The sequence below is a fragment of the Rhinolophus sinicus genome, chromosome 14, assembly GCF_057876585.1.
Source record: "Rhinolophus sinicus isolate RSI-liver-muscle chromosome 14, RSI-T2T, whole genome shotgun sequence".
Classification (NCBI taxonomy): domain Eukaryota; kingdom Metazoa; phylum Chordata; class Mammalia; order Chiroptera; family Rhinolophidae; genus Rhinolophus; species Rhinolophus sinicus.
In genome coordinates, this window is record NC_142514.1 from 18,986,179 (window position 1) to 19,003,766 (window position 17,588).

The window sequence follows — 17,588 nt, forward strand, 5'->3', positions numbered from 1 at the left end:
TTCCATCCTTCGCAATTTCAGACCCTATGGTACCTGTAGTATAGCTATCCTCAACTGATGGCCAGCAAGATCTTGGAGGAGGGGCTATTTTGGGGAAGGCCAAAACTGTCAGGAGATAACAGGGTGTTCTGATCATTATTCCTGCATAACAAACCACCCCAATGTTTAGTGGCTTAAAACAACCATTTAAATATGCCTATAAGACCCTATCGATAAAGAATTTGGACAGGGCACTGTGGGAATGACTGGTCTTTGTTCTACAATGTTTGGGTCCTCAGCTGGGAAGATTCAATAGCTACACTTAATGGGGCTGGAATGCTCTTGTATATCTAGTGCCTGGGCTGGGATGACTGAAAGTCTAGGAATGCTGACTTGAGCACTTACCTGAGGCCCCTCCGTATGTAGCTTGGCCCTCCCCAGCATGGTGACCTCCATGTAATCAGATGTCTAGGATGGCTTAGAACTCCAAGCACAGAGATCCAGTGAACAAAACTGAAGCTGTATTACGTCTTCTGACCTGTCCTCAGAGGTCATATTACCTCACTTAGGAAGTACTCTATTGGTGGAAGCAGTCAAAAGTCCGTCGACTCAAGGGGAGGGGACAGATCCCTTCTCTTAATGAGAAGGTGATGACGTAGAAGAGCACGTGGGATGGAAGCAGTTGTGGTAGCCATCTTTAAAAATATAATCTGCCACATAGGGAATGAGTTTTGGAACCAAACTAAATTCAAGGGAGCAAGGCAGAAACAGCAATGGTTTGCCTTGGCTCACCTTCAACCTCACAGTCCATCATTTCTGCAATACCCTTTTGGTAACAGAAGTCAAATTACTAGCACTATTCAATGTGTAATGGGGCTACCCAGGCATGTTCATATCAAATGGCAAAAATCATTGGGGTCCATTCTGGAGGCTGGTTAACAAACACATTGACCTCTGGCCTATAGGAGTGAGTAATAACTATGTGAATTTCTAGATTTTGAAGACAGAAAGCTGCCATTTTTGGGAAAGTATATTTCTTAGCTATTACTGGCATCAATGACTACTTTGCCTACCAGTGCTTGCCAGGCTGTCTGCCACTGTAGCCAATTATGAACTCTACTTGAAAAATGAGATTGTGTCATGCTATGGTTAGCTCTGAATGACTTCAGAGCTAGGTGTGTTCCGTCTCTTACCTTTGGGTTGCTGTGATAAATAATATATATACCTAATAGTCTTCAAAACAGTGCTATTTTGTAAGCTATTATTGTACATGACTTCTATAGAATCTACGTTTCCTGTTTCCTGAGGAGGGAAGTAATAGAGTGACAAATTAGAATGAACACATAGGAGGTCTGACAATTAAGTTTGAGAACTTGTTGCATCGATGTTGCTAAACTTTTTTTATATCGGAGGCATTATTCATTATGAATTTGTACCAACTGGACAAACAGTTAACCAAGTTGACTATTTGGAAGTGCTGAAAAGGCTATGTGAAAAAGTTAGATGACCTGAACTTTTCGCCAACAATTCATGGCTCTTGCATCACGACAATGTACCAGCTCACACGGCACTGTCTGTGAGGGAGTTTTTAGCCAGTAAACAAACAACTGTGTTGGAACACCCTCCCTACTCACCTGATCTGGCCCCAATGACTTCTTTCTTTACCTGAAGATAAAGGAAATATTGAAAGGAAGACATTTGATGACATTCAGGACATCAAGGGTAACACGATGACAGCTCTCCATTCCAAAAAGAGTTCCAAAATTGCTTTGAAGAGTGGACTAGCTGCTGGCGTTGGTGCATAGCTTCCCAAGGGGAGCACTTCGAAGGTGACCATAATGATATTCAGCAATGAGGTACGTAGCACTTTTTCTAGGATGAGTTCACTAACTTAATTGTATGCCTTGTATGTTCACTTGTTTTTTGCTCTCAGTGTTATTCTATCCCAAGCCAACAGAAGAACACTCATGCAACCCACAACTTTATATCTTTTTTTCCAACTCCGTATTGCCTACCTCTTGCATGCCACTTCATCGCATTGATCTTTAGAGTGACATCTTTTTAAAGGTTTAATAAGATATAATTTGAATACAGTAAAATTTACTATTCTTAGTTATAGATCAAAGAGTCTTGATGGATGTATGCATTTGTGTAATCACAACAATCAAGATATAGAACATTTCCATTAACCCAAAAACTTCCCTTGTGCTCCTTGGCAGTCAATCCCCCTCCCCCAAACTCCAGCCCTTGGTAAGCATTAATCTGACTTCTATCCCTATAGTTTTGCCTGTTTCAGAATGTCCTATAAATGGAGTCGTTCAGTAGGTAGCTGTCTGTGTCTGGCATCTTTCATTTAGCATATGCTTTTGAGATTCATCCATGCTGTTGCATGTCCCAGTAATTTAGTCTGTATTTCAGTAGTTTGTTCTTTTTTATAACCGAATAATTTTCCATTGTATGGATGTATCACAGTTTATCTATTCAGCAGCTGCTAGACATATTTAAATTATTTCCAGTTTGGGGTTACTATGAATAAAGCTACCCTACACAGTTGCATATAGGTCTTTATATGAACGTGTGTTTTCATTTCTCTTGGGTAAATACCTAGGAGTGGGATTGTTGGATTGCTGGATTGTATGGTAAATTTATGTTTAATTCTCTAAGGAACTGCCAAAATGTTTTCCAAAGTGGTTGTACAATTTTTCATTCACACTAGCAATGTACAGTAAGTGCTAATTGTTTTAGACCTGGATTTTATTTTATTTTTTAAATTTATTTATTTATTTATTTATTTATTTATTCATTTTAAAGATTTTATTGGGGTAAGGGGAACAGGACTTTATTGGGGAACAGTGTGTACTTCCAGGACTTTTTTTTCCAAGTCAGGTTGTTGTCCTTTCAATCTTAGTTGTGGAGGGTGCCGTTTTAGCTTCAAGTTGTTGTCCTTTCAGTCTTAGTTGTGGAGGGCGCAGCTCAACTCCAGGTCTAGTTGCTGTTTTCTAGTTCACCATCCCTTGCGGGAGTCGAGGAATTGAACTGGCAACCTTGTGGTTGAGAGCCCACTGGACCAAGTGGGAATTGAACTGACAGCCCTCGGAGTTAGGAGCACAGAGCTCTAACCGCCTGAGCCACCGGGCCGGCCCTAAATTTATTTATTTATTTATTTATTTATTTATTTATTTATTTATTTATTTATTTTAAAGATTTTATTGGGGGAAGGGGAACAAGACTTTATTGGGGAGCAATGGTCAAATTGTTGTCCTTTCAGTCTTAGTTGTGGAGGGTTCTGTTCAGCTTCAAGTTGTTGTTCTTTGAGTCTTAGTTGTGGAGGGCGCAGCTCAGCTCCACCTAAATTTATTTTTAATTGTAGTTGACATGAGCTCTAATTTTAATGCAGTCTTCTTTGCAACCTAAGTGAATTTCTCCATTGACCCTTCCCTACCTTTCTGCAGATAGCTTGCCATATTGGTTATAATGATACTTTGTACTTAAAAGGTAAAACTTATTTACTGAAGTATAGCACACATACAGAAGTGGGCACTCATCACAGGTATCTGACTGGATGAATTTTCACAAAGTAAACACACCTAGATGATCACCACCCAGATCAAGTAAGGCTGCTACGAGCTTCCTACAAGTCTACCTCATGGGCCCATTCCTAGTCATTCCCTTTCCACCCTGGAACTCACTGCATACTGTTCTGACTTTTAATAATCTAGATTAATTTGGCTGGGTTTGGACCTAATAAGAAAAGGGATCATACAGGATATACTCATTTTTGTCTGGCTTCCTTTGCTGTACGTTATATTTGGATGAGATCACCCACATCATTCACATAGCAGCAGGCCATTTAATTTTATGCTCTATAGTACTACAATTTATCCATTCTACTGCCGATGGACAGTTGTTTCCAGTTTGGAACTAGTAAAAAAAGAAATCCTGCTCTGGCCTTCTTCGTAATAGCCTCAGACTGGAAACTATTTGAATGTCCATCAATAAGAAAGTGGATAATCAAATTGATAAAATACTATTTAGCAATAAAAAGGACCAAACCACTGATATATGCAGCATCATGGATAAATCTCAAAAAACATCCTTAATTGAAACAAGCCAAACACTAAAGGATACATAAAATATGATTTCATCACTATGAAGTCCAAGAATAGTCAAAACTAATCTGTAGTGATGAAAATCAGAAAGTGATTTCTGGGGATAAGTGGAATTAGAAAGAGCATAGTTCGAGGAAACTTGCTGGGGTGATGATGAAAATGTTCTATATCCTGGTTTGGGTGGTAGTAACATGGGTCTGTACAAGTGTCAAACAAAATTCATTGACTTGAGGGGCGGCCGGATGGCTCAGTTGGTTAGGCTCTTAACAGGGTTGTGGGTTCAATTCCCACATGGGCCAGTGAGCTGTGCCCTCCACAACTAGATTGAAGACAAAGACTTGGAACTGATGGGCCCTGGAAAAACACACTGTTCCCCAATATTCCCCAATAAAAAGTAAAAAAAAAAAATCATTGACTTGAACACTTACTATCTATACATTCTATTGTATGTCAATTATAACTCAATAAAAATAAATACAGAAAAATGCCATTTAGTCCTAAAAAATGCTATTATGAACATTCGTATATTTGGTTTTCGGAACACATATGGGTGCATATCTGTTGATTATATAGATAGGAGTAGAATTGTTGAGTCAAAGAATACGTGTGAATCACAGCTCTGTAGCTTCATATCTGTAGCACATTGAGCAAGTATCCAGAACCTCTACAGAACACAAGTTTCCTTATCTGTTACCAAGGAATTAATCTCACCTTGATGGTGCAAACCATGAAAACTGTTTTTGTCAATTAACAAAAGGACATAATGCTGAGAAACCTTATTCTCTAAAATCACAGGTTTTCAGAAAATGTGCTAATTGAAATATCAATAAGAATGGAATATTCCACTCTTGACTGGAGGATCTGAGTTACTTTGACACGGAGAAGCAGCCTCAATTTTCCAACCCAGGTGCAAACCTTCAGATAAGGGCTTTCCAGGTACAACATTCCGCATTAATCTTCATGTTGTAGTTTCCAAGGAAACAGGATTTTGAGTCCTCTTATCAGCTCAGGCCTGATGAGAATCCCTTTACACATAGCCTGATGTGCTTTGAGGCTATATCAAAACATCACATCTTTTCCCCAAATCCTAGAATAACTATCTCTTTCTGTGCTTGGCGGGATGCCCCATGATTCCTCTGGTATGCAGTCTGCCTTGCAGCATTAAGTTAATAAACCTAACTTTGTCAGACCACAGGTGGTCTTTATCACATGGGCTTTATATCGGGGATTACTGATAAATGTTTGCACAATTTGTTCACATTGCCTGGATAGGCATTTAAGAAATGGTAGTTATTTTTCATTATTCATCTATAAATCTGGTAAAGGTTCATTTGACATCTAGTATTTGCAAGGTACAAATGTATTGCTATGAGAGCTAGCACAAGGCACAGATGGAAAACCACTTTCAATTTTAGGTGGAGAAAGAAAACAACAATAACCACTGTCTTCAGTTGCTAGGAGAAAAATACCTTTACTGAACTTCACTTTACATAGAGTGAAATGTAAATGAAAACATTCTCAAGACTATTTTATAGGTAAAAAAAAATACAATTTACATAATTTGTTGTAAGATTTGACATAAAACTATGGATTCTGAGAAATGGTAGGGTTTTAACCAGAATGAGAGCCTCCAAATGTCATCTGCCTCTTTTTACAGAGAAAAAAAAAAAGCTCTTATAAATGCTCCAACGAAAAATCAAGATCGACTGGCTTATAAAAGCTCTAAAGCTGAAAGCAGGCTCATTCAACCATTTGGGGTCCCCTCCCACACAGGCAAGCAGCTTCCTCTCTTTACCGGTCCCCAGAGATTACAAAGCAGGCTGGGGTGGGGTGGAGAACACAAGAAACAAACCTTGCCAGTTCCCCTTCACTTCTCCCTATCTTGGTCTCCCAAACTCATGTCTTTCCATTTACCATAAGCTCACAAAATGCAGTCTTTTGTGGGAACACTGAGGTCATATGCTCCAAATTACTTAAGGAAATTATTTTAAAAATTCGAGGGACTAGTTCTCCAAGAAATCCTGGTTTGGGATATAAATGAAGAGGTTATTTGGGAGGGATTTAGATGGAGAATGAATTTCGGAATATGAGAATGCGTTTTAGGAAAGTAGTGAGATGATGATGGAATTAGCTTAGTATTTGGGTTTTGCAGTCAGAAAAGCAAACTAACCTCTGTGGGCTTAATTTTTTCAATTGTAAAAGGAAAAATAATAACGCTTACTTTGGTCAGTTACTTTATTTCAACATTTAAAAAATCGATTGTTCATTATCTATTCTGAAGGCAAAAATATAGTTAGGACATCGTCCCTTGCTGTGAAAGAGCTTATGAACAATTGAATTGCAGTGAGGATTCACACATAGTACGTGATAATTCTTCTTATTATTATTTTATTGTTTGATTAGAAGAGGGGTGGAGGGAGAAATGAAAGTGGTTTGTAAATCATAAAAGTGCTCCGCTACTAACAAAGCGGTATGTAAAGGAAGTACAGTGAGGAACTTCAGAAATTTGGTTACGGATCTGAGTTTCAACGTTGTCGTATACTCCCATATTTGGGCCTGAATTCTCAGAATAGAACAGAATAGGATGTTAAGGCTGAGATCATCCGGTACAATTTTATGCTAATCGAAAATTCTTGCCTCCTGTCACCGAGTCCTGGCGAGAAACAACACAGCCAACCCATCTCCACCAATCCCAGCTTCAACGGTGTGACGTAATCGCCCCGCCCCGCACTCCCAAGGTCCAGGGCGTCCAGTCTCTAAGCTACCGTCCGTGGTCCTAGCGGCAGCGGCGCAGGCGCACTGTGGGGCAGGGCGGGGAGGACGCGTGCGCACTGCGTGGGGGCGGTGCTAGTGCGCACGCAGCCTCGGCCTCTTCCCTGCCCTTTTTCTTCCCGGTTTCTCCGTCACTCTGCAGTCCGGTTTGGTGGCTGCTTCCGGTAGGACCCCGGTGCAGGGCGAGTCGATCTCAGCTCTTCGTCATGTCCTACGGTCCCTTAGACATGTACCGGAACCCGGGGCCCTCGGGCCCCCAGCTCCGGGACTTCAGCAGCATCATCCAGACTTGCAGCGGCAACATCCAGCGGATCAGCCAAGCCAGTGAGCCTGGGGACAGAGCTGGGGGGCGGGGGCCGTCCTGGGGACAGGCCTGGGGGAGGCTGCCGGGACGCGGAGCCCGGCTGGGGCTGCGGCCAAGGCCACACCTGAGGCCTTCTCAGCCTTTCCACTCTGGAGGCGGCGAGCTGCCATCCCGGAGTCTGTCAGGGCTGGGCTCCCCCGAGGGTTCCGAGCCCCGGCTGGAAGCTCGAGTCTCTGCTTAGGAGTTACGCCCTCACGGTGTTGGGGCATCATAGCAGTCCTGACGGCCCCAGGTGGGAGGGGGTATGTGTGTCACCCCGAGAGCAGTCAGTAAGTTGGCGCAGTGGTCAGCCGAGTATTTCCTGTCATCTGCCTCCTCCCACCCCCGGCCCCACCTCTCTTTCCTCTTTGGCCAGTTTGCATCGGGAGTTGTTTACTGATTGAGACTTTAGGTTTACATTCTGCTCAGTTCCTGGCTCCTTGGAAATCAGCAGCTTTCAATTAAGGGAAGTGGAGCATGGATGTGTTTGGATGACTTAATACACAGTTCTTCCCTTTAATGAATTTTGAAATCAGATACAGTGACTTGTATTTGAGGAGAAAGATGACTTCTATTTTAATAAAGAGAATTCACAGAAAACATTTCAATTTACATTATTTTGTCTTTTGTAACAAAATATTTGCATATATTTTTGGTTTTCAAGCTGATGGAGCTTTTGTTTTCCTTCCCTATTTAGCTGCTCTTGAACACATGTGATACAGAGAAGCTCAGGGATTTGGCCACAATCACATAGCAAGTAAGACGTGGTAGAGCTGGTGGTGGATTTCAGAATGTCATTGCTTGTCTTAAAATTCTGTCCCCACCAGTAGGGTCTGAGTGAGACTGGCCGAGTGTGAGTCAAATACAGGCTGTTTCTTGTGCCTGGAAATCAGCTCGGAGCCTTATCAGCAGGAGGTCAGCAGCCGCTTTACTTGGAAAAATGGTCACCATCGTTCATGTTGTTTATTATTGTGTTTTTGTGTACTTGGCTGTACTTTGTTAATAGGTAGACCTAGTTGGTCTTGAATTACAATTACGTTCTATATTTTAAAAAACAATCTTATCACTTTGCTTTTAAATTTAAATACTCTTACATGATGTAGAATGTAAGCGGCCTTAAGTTTCTAATGGGAGGGGATTGAGACTGGGTGATTAGAAAGTGGAAAGAAGAATATGTGGCCTCTTAAATCCAGAAATTAAAAAAAATAATACGACTTCTGGTTAGAAAATACAATACTTTGTGTTCCAGTTATTTTCGTGTATGTGAGGGAGCTATAATACATGTTAGATCAGAAAATTGTGGTTCAAGGCTAGAAGTTCTATTGAGGCTAAATCTTATTTTAATGTCTATTTGTGAAATCATTCTACATATATTTGAATATCAGGCTATGTAGTAAGTAGTATTGGAACTGCATGGATTGTTTCAAAAGTGTTTCTGTGGAGTACATAATAACTGAAATATAAAGTTAAAAGGGAGCAATGCTATAGAAGAGGTATAAACAACATGTAGGTATTCAGGGGAGATAGCGATCATTTTCAGTTGGGAAGGGTCAAGGAAAGCATTATGGCATTTGAGCTAGGGCTGGAAAGATGGTGGGAAGGATTTGAATTTTTGAGGGTAAAGAACAGAAGAGCATTCCAGGAAGGAATAAAACGAACAAGGCCTGGTAGTGGGAAAGCATCGGGTGTATATAAAAAAGAGTGATTTAATTTGGCTACAGTGGTGGACTTTAGAGAATAATGAAGAAGGTAGGGTTAGAAAGGTAAGTTGGGGCCCAAACAGGATGGGCTTTAAGTGCTAAACTAAAGGGGTTTGGATTTAATTCTTCAGGAATGTGTAAATTGAATTGGGAGAGAGACACTATAATCGGAGACACCAGTGAGGGACTGTGAAAATAAAAAGGAGGGAAAGGATTGGAGAGGTTTCTTTGTTGATAGAATTGATAAAATGTAACTGTTAAGTGGGCATTGGACCCAAGGGATCATTGGAGTCAAGTGAGTTGACTTGGTGCAGTGGTCGGAGGAGTATTTCCTGTCATCTGCCTCCCTCCCCACCCCCTTCTCTCTCCTCTTTGGCCAGTTTGCATCGGGTGTTGTTACATAATGTTAAGAACATTAATGTGGGTCCATACTGTGTGCCAGGCAGCATGAAAAGTTATTTGCATGCATTACCTGACTTAATTTTCTAACAACCTTGCAAAATAATTACCAATATTATTTCCATTGTGTAGGTTAGGAAACAGACTGAGCAAGGTTCAGTAATTACCTGGCTAACAAATGGCAATACCTGAATTTGAAACCACATCTCTTATGATCAGCAATTAACCTTTTTATAATTTTTAATTAATATTACACATTTGTAGCAGTTACCAAGTGAGTTGTTTTTTTTCCTCTCCATAGGAAACTGTGAGGAACACCTGAGGCTGTCAAACTTTGTCGTCTTGTGGTGTTATCTGCCTCCCCTGTTTGATTGTTAGTGCATCTGAAGCCTGGGACCTGACTTAACTCAGCCTTATATTCCTAGTACTTATGTCAGTCCCAAGCATATGATAGATTTATTCATTCACTGTTCAGCAAATATTCTTTGAGCACCTGCTATGCACGGGTGGAGGAGCGATGAACAAGACAGACAAAATCCCTTCCCTGATAGTGTGTGTCTGTGTGTGTATGTGTATAGGCACACATGCAAATACTATCTAGTAAATCAGTACTATGAAGAAATAAAATAGGGTAAAGAGATAGAGTGAGACGAGAGAGGGTGGGTGTGCTCTTTTAGATAAGTTGGCCAAGAAAGGCCTCTCTGAGGAGGTGACATTTGAGGAGACACTGTATGATGGGAGGGAGAGAGCCGGGTGAGTAGCTGGGGGAAGGCGTTCTAGGCAGAGGGACTGGCAGGAGCAAAGACCGTGGTGTGTTCTAAGAATGGCAGGAAGGCTAGTGTGGCTGGAGTGCAGTTAGAGAAACGATGCAGAGAAAGAAAAGAGGTCTGGGAGGTAGTCAGGGATCATATCATATAGGGTCTTGATGCTTAATAAATTGTATTGAGTAGATTTGAAGGAATGAGGTTTTTCTACCACCTTGGAACACTTCCTGCCTCATTGTCCTTGAACGGTGTGACACCTACCACATCTTATTGACCCTAGGCAGTGTTGGAATTCTTCCCTTGGGATTGTTTGGTGAGGAACTGGGGATTTGAAATTGGTAGGGTGACACTGCTTCTCCCCAGTTAGCACTATGAGGCGACTGCCTGTTCCCCAAACCTCTCCAAGACGTGACTGGCATAAAGTATACAGTCGGAATGTGAGCGCAGACGTATAGCCACATCCTTCCAGCCCGGCAAGGACCTGTACCCACTGAGAATTTAGAGAATAGCTATTCTTTTTTCTTAACTGTTCAGCCACGTACGTGGGTTTGGAATTGCTGAGCATATCTGGCTGAAATACAGCAGGTCGTTGTGTGGGGTGACAGGTACAGCTAAGGGTGACTGCCGGGTATAAAGGGTTGTTATCAGTAGGTGTGAGGTACAGAGGAAAAGTACTTGACTCGGCCTGTTGTGGAACGAAGGGTCTGGGCAGGTATTCCCGAGGCAAATATAGGAAAAAACCGAATAGGCTCCAAGTTATCTCTGAAAAGATTAAAGAACAGCATTTCTGTTCTTTCATGTTGCTAATTTATTGATGTTATTTTGATTACCAAAAAATGAAAAAGCAGTGGAACTTTTAAAACTGATTATCCTGAAATACTGTGGGTTGTGCTTTCAAAGTTATTTTCAAATTTGCCCCTTGCTTTTTATTTCGTTGCCACCCTCTTCAAGTCTTCATGATCTCAACACGTATTCCAACAGCATCCTCTCAAGTGTCTCTGTTCCCATTGTAGTTCAGCTCTCAGCAGTACGTCTACAACCCTGTTTTTATCATACCAGTCACCTCCTCAAGAGCCTCCAGGGGCTCTGTGGCGTCTGCTGCATCAAATCTTCACATTCCACCTTGCTTTTATCCTCTCTGTCATCTTAATGCAAATTAACCGAATTTTCGACTTCACCCTTTGCAGTAGGCAGGCCCTCTTTCTTAACATCCCTAAACACTGATTTTTGCCCCACGTTTTGGCTCATTCTGTTCCTCCTTTCTTTCTTATCTTTCCCTACCTCCCTAGCTATCCAAATTATACAAACCCTTTGAGCTGTCCTTAAATCCTGCCACTTGTAACTAAGCCTGCCTTTGCTTTTGACCGAGGAAGCCCGAAGGGGCGTGGGCTTTAGGATCAGTAGATCTGGGACTGAGTCCCTGCTCCTCTATGTACTGTTAACGTTGGGCAGGTTACTTCCCTGTCTGCCTGTTACCCCATCTGTAAAGGGAGTAGTATTGTTAACATGGGATGTTTGGACGTGCCTCGTATAGTGTCTGGTGCACAGTAGACATTCAGTAAATGGTGATATTATTGGTTGGGTCCCCTGCCCCCCTGTAGTTTAGTAGTTAGGTGAGCAGGCCCAGGAGTACGACTGCCTGGGTTTGAATCCTAGATCTGCTTCTGACTAGCTGTGTAACAGATCGCTTTACCACTCTGTCTCAATTTTCTCGTCTATAAAATGGAGTTACTAATAATACCTACTTCATAGGGTTGTGAAGATTAAATGAGGTAATTTATGTAACTTGCTGAAACAGTGCCGTAGTGTTTAGGAAATGTTAGCTGTCATTTTGGTTCTTTTTCCTTTGAATTTGCAAGCAATTTCCTTTCACAGTTTAGCACTTACTTATATTCTGTATTCTTTAATTCATGCATGCTTTTTGACCTTGTCATTGCAATTAGAGAGATCACTATTCATTTTGTGGGGATAGAGAGACCATGCATGTACGTTTCTCTTTAGTTAGCCACAGGTGCCTGGCACAGCAATGGATATGTAGGTGGCATTCAATATGTACTTAATTGATTTTATCATTGCTAAGTACATTTTTCTTAGTCTTGAGTTTGATACTAATAGCTCTCCTTAATGGAGTCCTTTTACCTGCCAGACACTGTTCTAAATTTAGCTTCATATTATCTCATTTCATCCTCACAACAACCACATGAAGGTTTGCTTGTTATTCTCATTTTTTAGGTGAGGAAACTGAGGCACAGAGGAGTGGAGCCTTTTGCTCAAGATAACAACGCTGGGAAGTGGTGGAACCAGGAATAACACATAGGCAGTTGTAATTCAGAGTCTATGTTCTTAACCATTACATATTCTGGCACTGGTATGGTAAATGGAGGGTTATTATACCTTTCATATTTAGTACTCACAAGTTCAGTTTAGTTTGGAGCTTTACTATTGTAATATAGTGGCTACTTTTAAAAAGTCAGGTCTTTTTCGTTGTAGCTATATAAAAACAATGTAAACCTAATTTTCAGAGTAAGACACGAAATGACTCGTCATAATCACCACATAGGTTATCATTTTCTCATTTGGTGTAAATAATGTTTTTTTCGTTGAGTTTATATTTTAAATACTGAATTAGAGCATTAGTCTTTCAAATGAAGAGAAATTTTTTCCCACGTGATGGCAGTTGCTTTCGACTTGACTAGACTTTGATTTGGATTGAGGTTCATTTGGAGATTCACATTCTGCTTTAAGGTGAAATCAGCTGAAAGCACATAAAGAGTGTGTTCAACTTGGAGTAGTCTCTAGTGTGGATGTTAGCTGTAATGTACAATAAATTGATTTCCTTTGTAGTCTTTAAAAGTTTTAGCCAGGACATGCTTTTAAAAATGAAAGATCAGTGATAGGAGAAATTGAGGCCGACCTTTAAAAATCACAAAATTGCTGATGGAGCTGAAGGACTGTCTTTACATTTGACCTCGTCATCTGATTTCCAGGATTATGTAACATTTCACAGAAAATACCCGATTATTTTCGTCTAAAATGTTGTAACAAATTAACCTAAAATAAAATTTTTTTATTTATTAGAATGATTAGAAAAGAGTTTTCTTATTAACCGAGTTGACCAGAAAAACCCTTTTAGATTCAATCCATTTTGATGAAAGTCTTTCCAAAGAGTATCACTTTTCTTTTTGACATTTTAAGTCCTCTCAAGTGAAAATAAGTGTATATGTAAACATTCTATTTATTTTTTGTGCTTTAGGTTTATTAAGGGATACACTTAGACGTAAAATAAATGGGTCAGTGTGACACTATTTTTGAATAAATCCCTGATATTGGTGGTTCTGGAGGGCAGTCTGCAAAGAATTCTGCTTCTTTACCTTCCGGTCAGCTAAGACACTACTGTCCTTATAATTTGAAATTTGGGGTGTCTGATACCTGAGTATCAGATTCTTGCTGGAAACTTTTAGGAAAATATCTTAATATTCAGGAATTTAGAAAGAGTTGATGGAGGCTTAGATTAGTTCTGGCGCTTAGTTGGCAAATGATCCTATGAAGTCCCCACACTTCCCCAACTCCTCCAACAAACATGCAAATTCAAGTAATCTCAACAAAAGAAAAAAAAAAAAGTCTATATGAAAAAAGTTCTCAGCTGAGAATACACAAAGAACAGCTGATTTTTAATTGATTTTCCCCTATATCCTATAAAATCCCCATTGCTCTCTAGAGTATTTAATAAGTTTTAATAGATGATTAATAACTTGATACTTTGACATATATATATCTATAGTTTCTAAGGTGAGTACTGTACTTTATAAAGACTGTCAATAAAATGAGATCTGTTTCCTTGAACATTTGTAAGATCTACCTGTATGTGTCATTGTATCTTCAACCAGCTGTTTTCTAGAGAGGTGTGTGTGTGTGTGTGTGTGTGTGTGTGTGTGCTTGGTTATGCAAATACAAAAATGAGTAGAATGTGGTCCCTGCTCCCCAGAGGCCTATAGTTAGTCCAGTTCCATTTGTACATAGGTGGAGTCTCTCTAAGCCCATCTCTGGCTTGGGAAAACATTCCTTGGTTACATAGTATCATTCTGGGACTACAGCTTCTTTGTTATTATTGAATTTCAGCATTGAGTAGCGGTGGGCGGCGTACTTAGAGATCATTTAGTCCTCACAGAGTTTTAAAGATTTAATGAGAAAAACAAACCCATCCTCACACATAGTAAGTACTGTGACAAATAGTACTCAATATATGGTGGTTAAACCTGAATATCATGTACAATTGTTGAAAAGAGACCCAGCAACATGAAATGACTTGTGTGGTGCCACACATCTAGTTAGTGGTCAGGTCTGGTTTAGAGTTCAGCGCTTAGTATTCCCAGCTCATGTTCATCCATATCTTCTGTCTTAAAGAAAGTGTCATGATATAAAAGGGAGGCTAACTCAGTCAGTAATCACTTATATACCCACAAGTGCCTGGTACTCTGCTGGACTCTGGTGACGACATAGGAATATTCTCAAAGGTGGAGGGGGGTTGGGGAAGGGAGCAAGTTAGAGCAAAGACATCAGCCTATCTACAGCAGAGAGCTATTAAGTTAGGGAGGTATCAGATAGGCAGGGTGGGGCTAAGTAGAACACTGAAATTAAGGCCTGCCCTGTGTCACTATATTCTATTTCCTTTAAGCGTCAGCCTTTTGAGACAACATAATGTGTCACAAAGAATATAGTCATTGAAATTAGCCCTGGGTTTGAGTTCTGGTTATGATGACACTCTGCTCAAAACCCATCAGTGGCTTCCCATTTCATTAAAATCCAAAGTCCTTGCACTAGTTTACAAGGCCACATACCATTTAGCTCCCCTCTAGCTCTTTGGCCTCTTCTCAGCTCACTACTCTACTTGCCCTGGCTTCCTGTTTCTTCCTCTGTCACACCAAGTACTCTTGCCTTGGGGACTTTGTACTTAATACTCTCTCTGCTAGAAAGCTTCTCCCCCAGATATTTGCATGGCTGGATCTGTCACTTCCTCTAAGATCTTTGCTCAGTGTCACCTTGTGAAAAGTCTTCTCTGACCACCCTGTATAAACTAGTACCCTCTCCCCACTCCCTGTCCTTCCAGCCCTTACCTGAATTTATTTTTCTTTATAGTACTTATCACTACCTGACATATGCTATTATCCATCTCTTCCTTAAAATGTAAGCTTCTTGAGAGCAAATGTCTCCTAGAACATAGAACATAGTAGTATAGGTACTATGAATGAATGAATGAATGAATGAATGAATGGAGTTCTGTAACTCTTGTGGACCCCAAGAAGAAAGAGTCATTTGATATGAACCCTGAGAAGGAATTTTTCTGCTGAAATAAACACCCCATGGTCAACTGAGGGCCCAATTTTATGAATAATAGTCTAGTGGCCATTTGCTAACGGGCTTCTCAGGCCTCGGCGTACTGGAAAGAACCTCAGACCGAACTCTGGGCTTCCTGCACTGTTTCCCCTTGTTTACGCTGACTTGGGTCAACCACTGCAGGGAAGCCGTGGTTTCGTCTTTCTACCAATGGACTGAGACCTGCCGGGTCTAATCAGAAGTAGGAAAATAATATCCTCATTTGCATCTATACTGACCAGTCAGAACTGCGTGATTTAGACCAATCAGGACTGTACAATTTTGCAAACCTCGTTAACATGAAAGGGGCCAACATGGGAACTGTGGGCAGGCAAATTCTCTGTAAAAGGTGACCTCTCCTTTGTCTTGTGGGCGAACAATTTAGCTTGCTACCTGAATTTGTGTCTCCTGGAATGCAGCTTTTTGCTCAAATAAATGCTTTTATTTCTTATTACAGTCTAAAATTAATTTTGGGCAACACTCTCATGAGCCCATCTGTAACATTGGGATAGTAATGCTTATTTAGAGGCTTATTGGGATCAAAGGAGATCATGCTTATTTACTATAAAGGAAAAACACTCCTCCCGTGTTTCCTGTAGTCTCAGTATTTCTGACACTAGTTGTGAGGATTTTCCACATACCACGCAATAATCAGATTCTCTGATGTCCTACAGTTAACTCAATTCCGACACTGCCTACCGGAGTTAGCATCAGATGCCACAGGGGCTCACTCCCACAAGACCGCTGCCCTCCCCCCGCCCCCCTGCCCTCTCCATGCCCCATACCAGTTGTCAGAATCCGCTGTTTCCATAACCTCCTCCTCAGGTTTGATTAATTTGCTAGAGCTGCTTACAGAACTCAGGAAAACATTAACTTACAAGGTTTATATAAAAGGATATAATTCAGGAACAGCCAGATGGAAGAGATGCCTACGGCAAGGTATGCAATAAGGGGCTACTTTGCCACCTCTGGGCTCAAGACACCCTCCCTGCATTTCCACCAACCAGAAGCTCGTGAAATCTATAGAGCTTCTATTTTATAGAGCTTAAGCTGCAGCCCGCCACCCCACCATTCCTCTTCCTCTAGGTCAGTGGGTGGGGCTGAGACTTTCAGCCTTCTAATCGCTTGGTCACTCTGGTGATCAGCCCCACCCCAATCTAAGGCTATCTAGGAACCCCACCCTAAGTCACCTCGTTAGCATAAACTCCTTGTGCTCAAAGGGGGCTCTTTTATGAATAACAAGACACTTATCATTCAGGAAATCCCAAGGGTTTTAGGAACTTGGTGTCAGAAACCCGGGACTAAGAACAAACATATTTTTTATCATCCCATCCCACATAAAGTACATAGCACAGTGGCACATAGTAAATGCTAGTGTCTGCCCTCTTTCAGAAATTATTTGTATGGCTAGCCAGTTGATAGCTTTGGTGATATCCTGATTCCTATTTGACTTAGATAAAAAGAAAACCTCACGTTAGTGATTAAAAATGGTTATTTATATCTTATATAATGCTATCTTAGCAGAATGCAGTAATTATAGTGGTTACACTATAGGGAAGTTTGTCAAAAGGCAATTTTTTTTTTTATTAGCTTCAGGTGTACAAAACAATGTAATAGTTAGACATTTACACCCCTCACAAAGTGATAACCCCCCTCCCCCAATCTACTACCCCTCTGACATCATATATACACAGCTGTTACAATTCCATGGACTCTAATCCCTGTGCTGTACTCCACAGCCTGTGACTATATATATATATGAAATTATAGTTGACATTCATTATTATTCAGCTTCAGCTTCAGGTGTACAGTGCAGTGGTCAGGCATTTACAAAAGGCAAAATTTTAATCAAGTAAATTCTGTATTTCCATTATAAAATTGGAGTAACATTTTTGCTAGAAAAATATTGTCTCAAAATAAGATAAAATCATAATTTGAAGAGCTACAAACCTATATATTCTTGACTTTGGAAATTTTGCTTTATGACATCCATGATATGATTTTTTTTTGGCTAGGGAGAAATAACTTGTACCTACTGCTAAAGACTATGTTGTTCAGTTTCTACTTAGGAGTAGAGTAGCCCAGCAATCAATTAAAAAATTTTGCCTAATAATTGTTATCAGACTTAGAGGCTATTAGCACATTAGTG

The 17,588-nt window shown here is 40.6% G+C and overlaps 1 protein-coding gene across 1 annotated transcript in view; it reads left to right on the forward strand.

Annotated features, from left to right (window-relative positions):
- Positions 1–6,863: 6,863 nt before the first annotated feature.
- STX12 (syntaxin 12) overlaps positions 6,864–17,588 on the forward strand; it is a 33,111-nt gene continuing 22,386 nt past the window's right edge. The window contains exon 1 of the mRNA XM_088790724.1: positions 6,864–7,184. Within this exon, the coding sequence (XP_088646850.1) occupies positions 7,067–7,184 (118 nt within the window). The 5' untranslated portion in view covers positions 6,864–7,066. The remainder of the gene's footprint in view (positions 7,185–17,588) is intronic.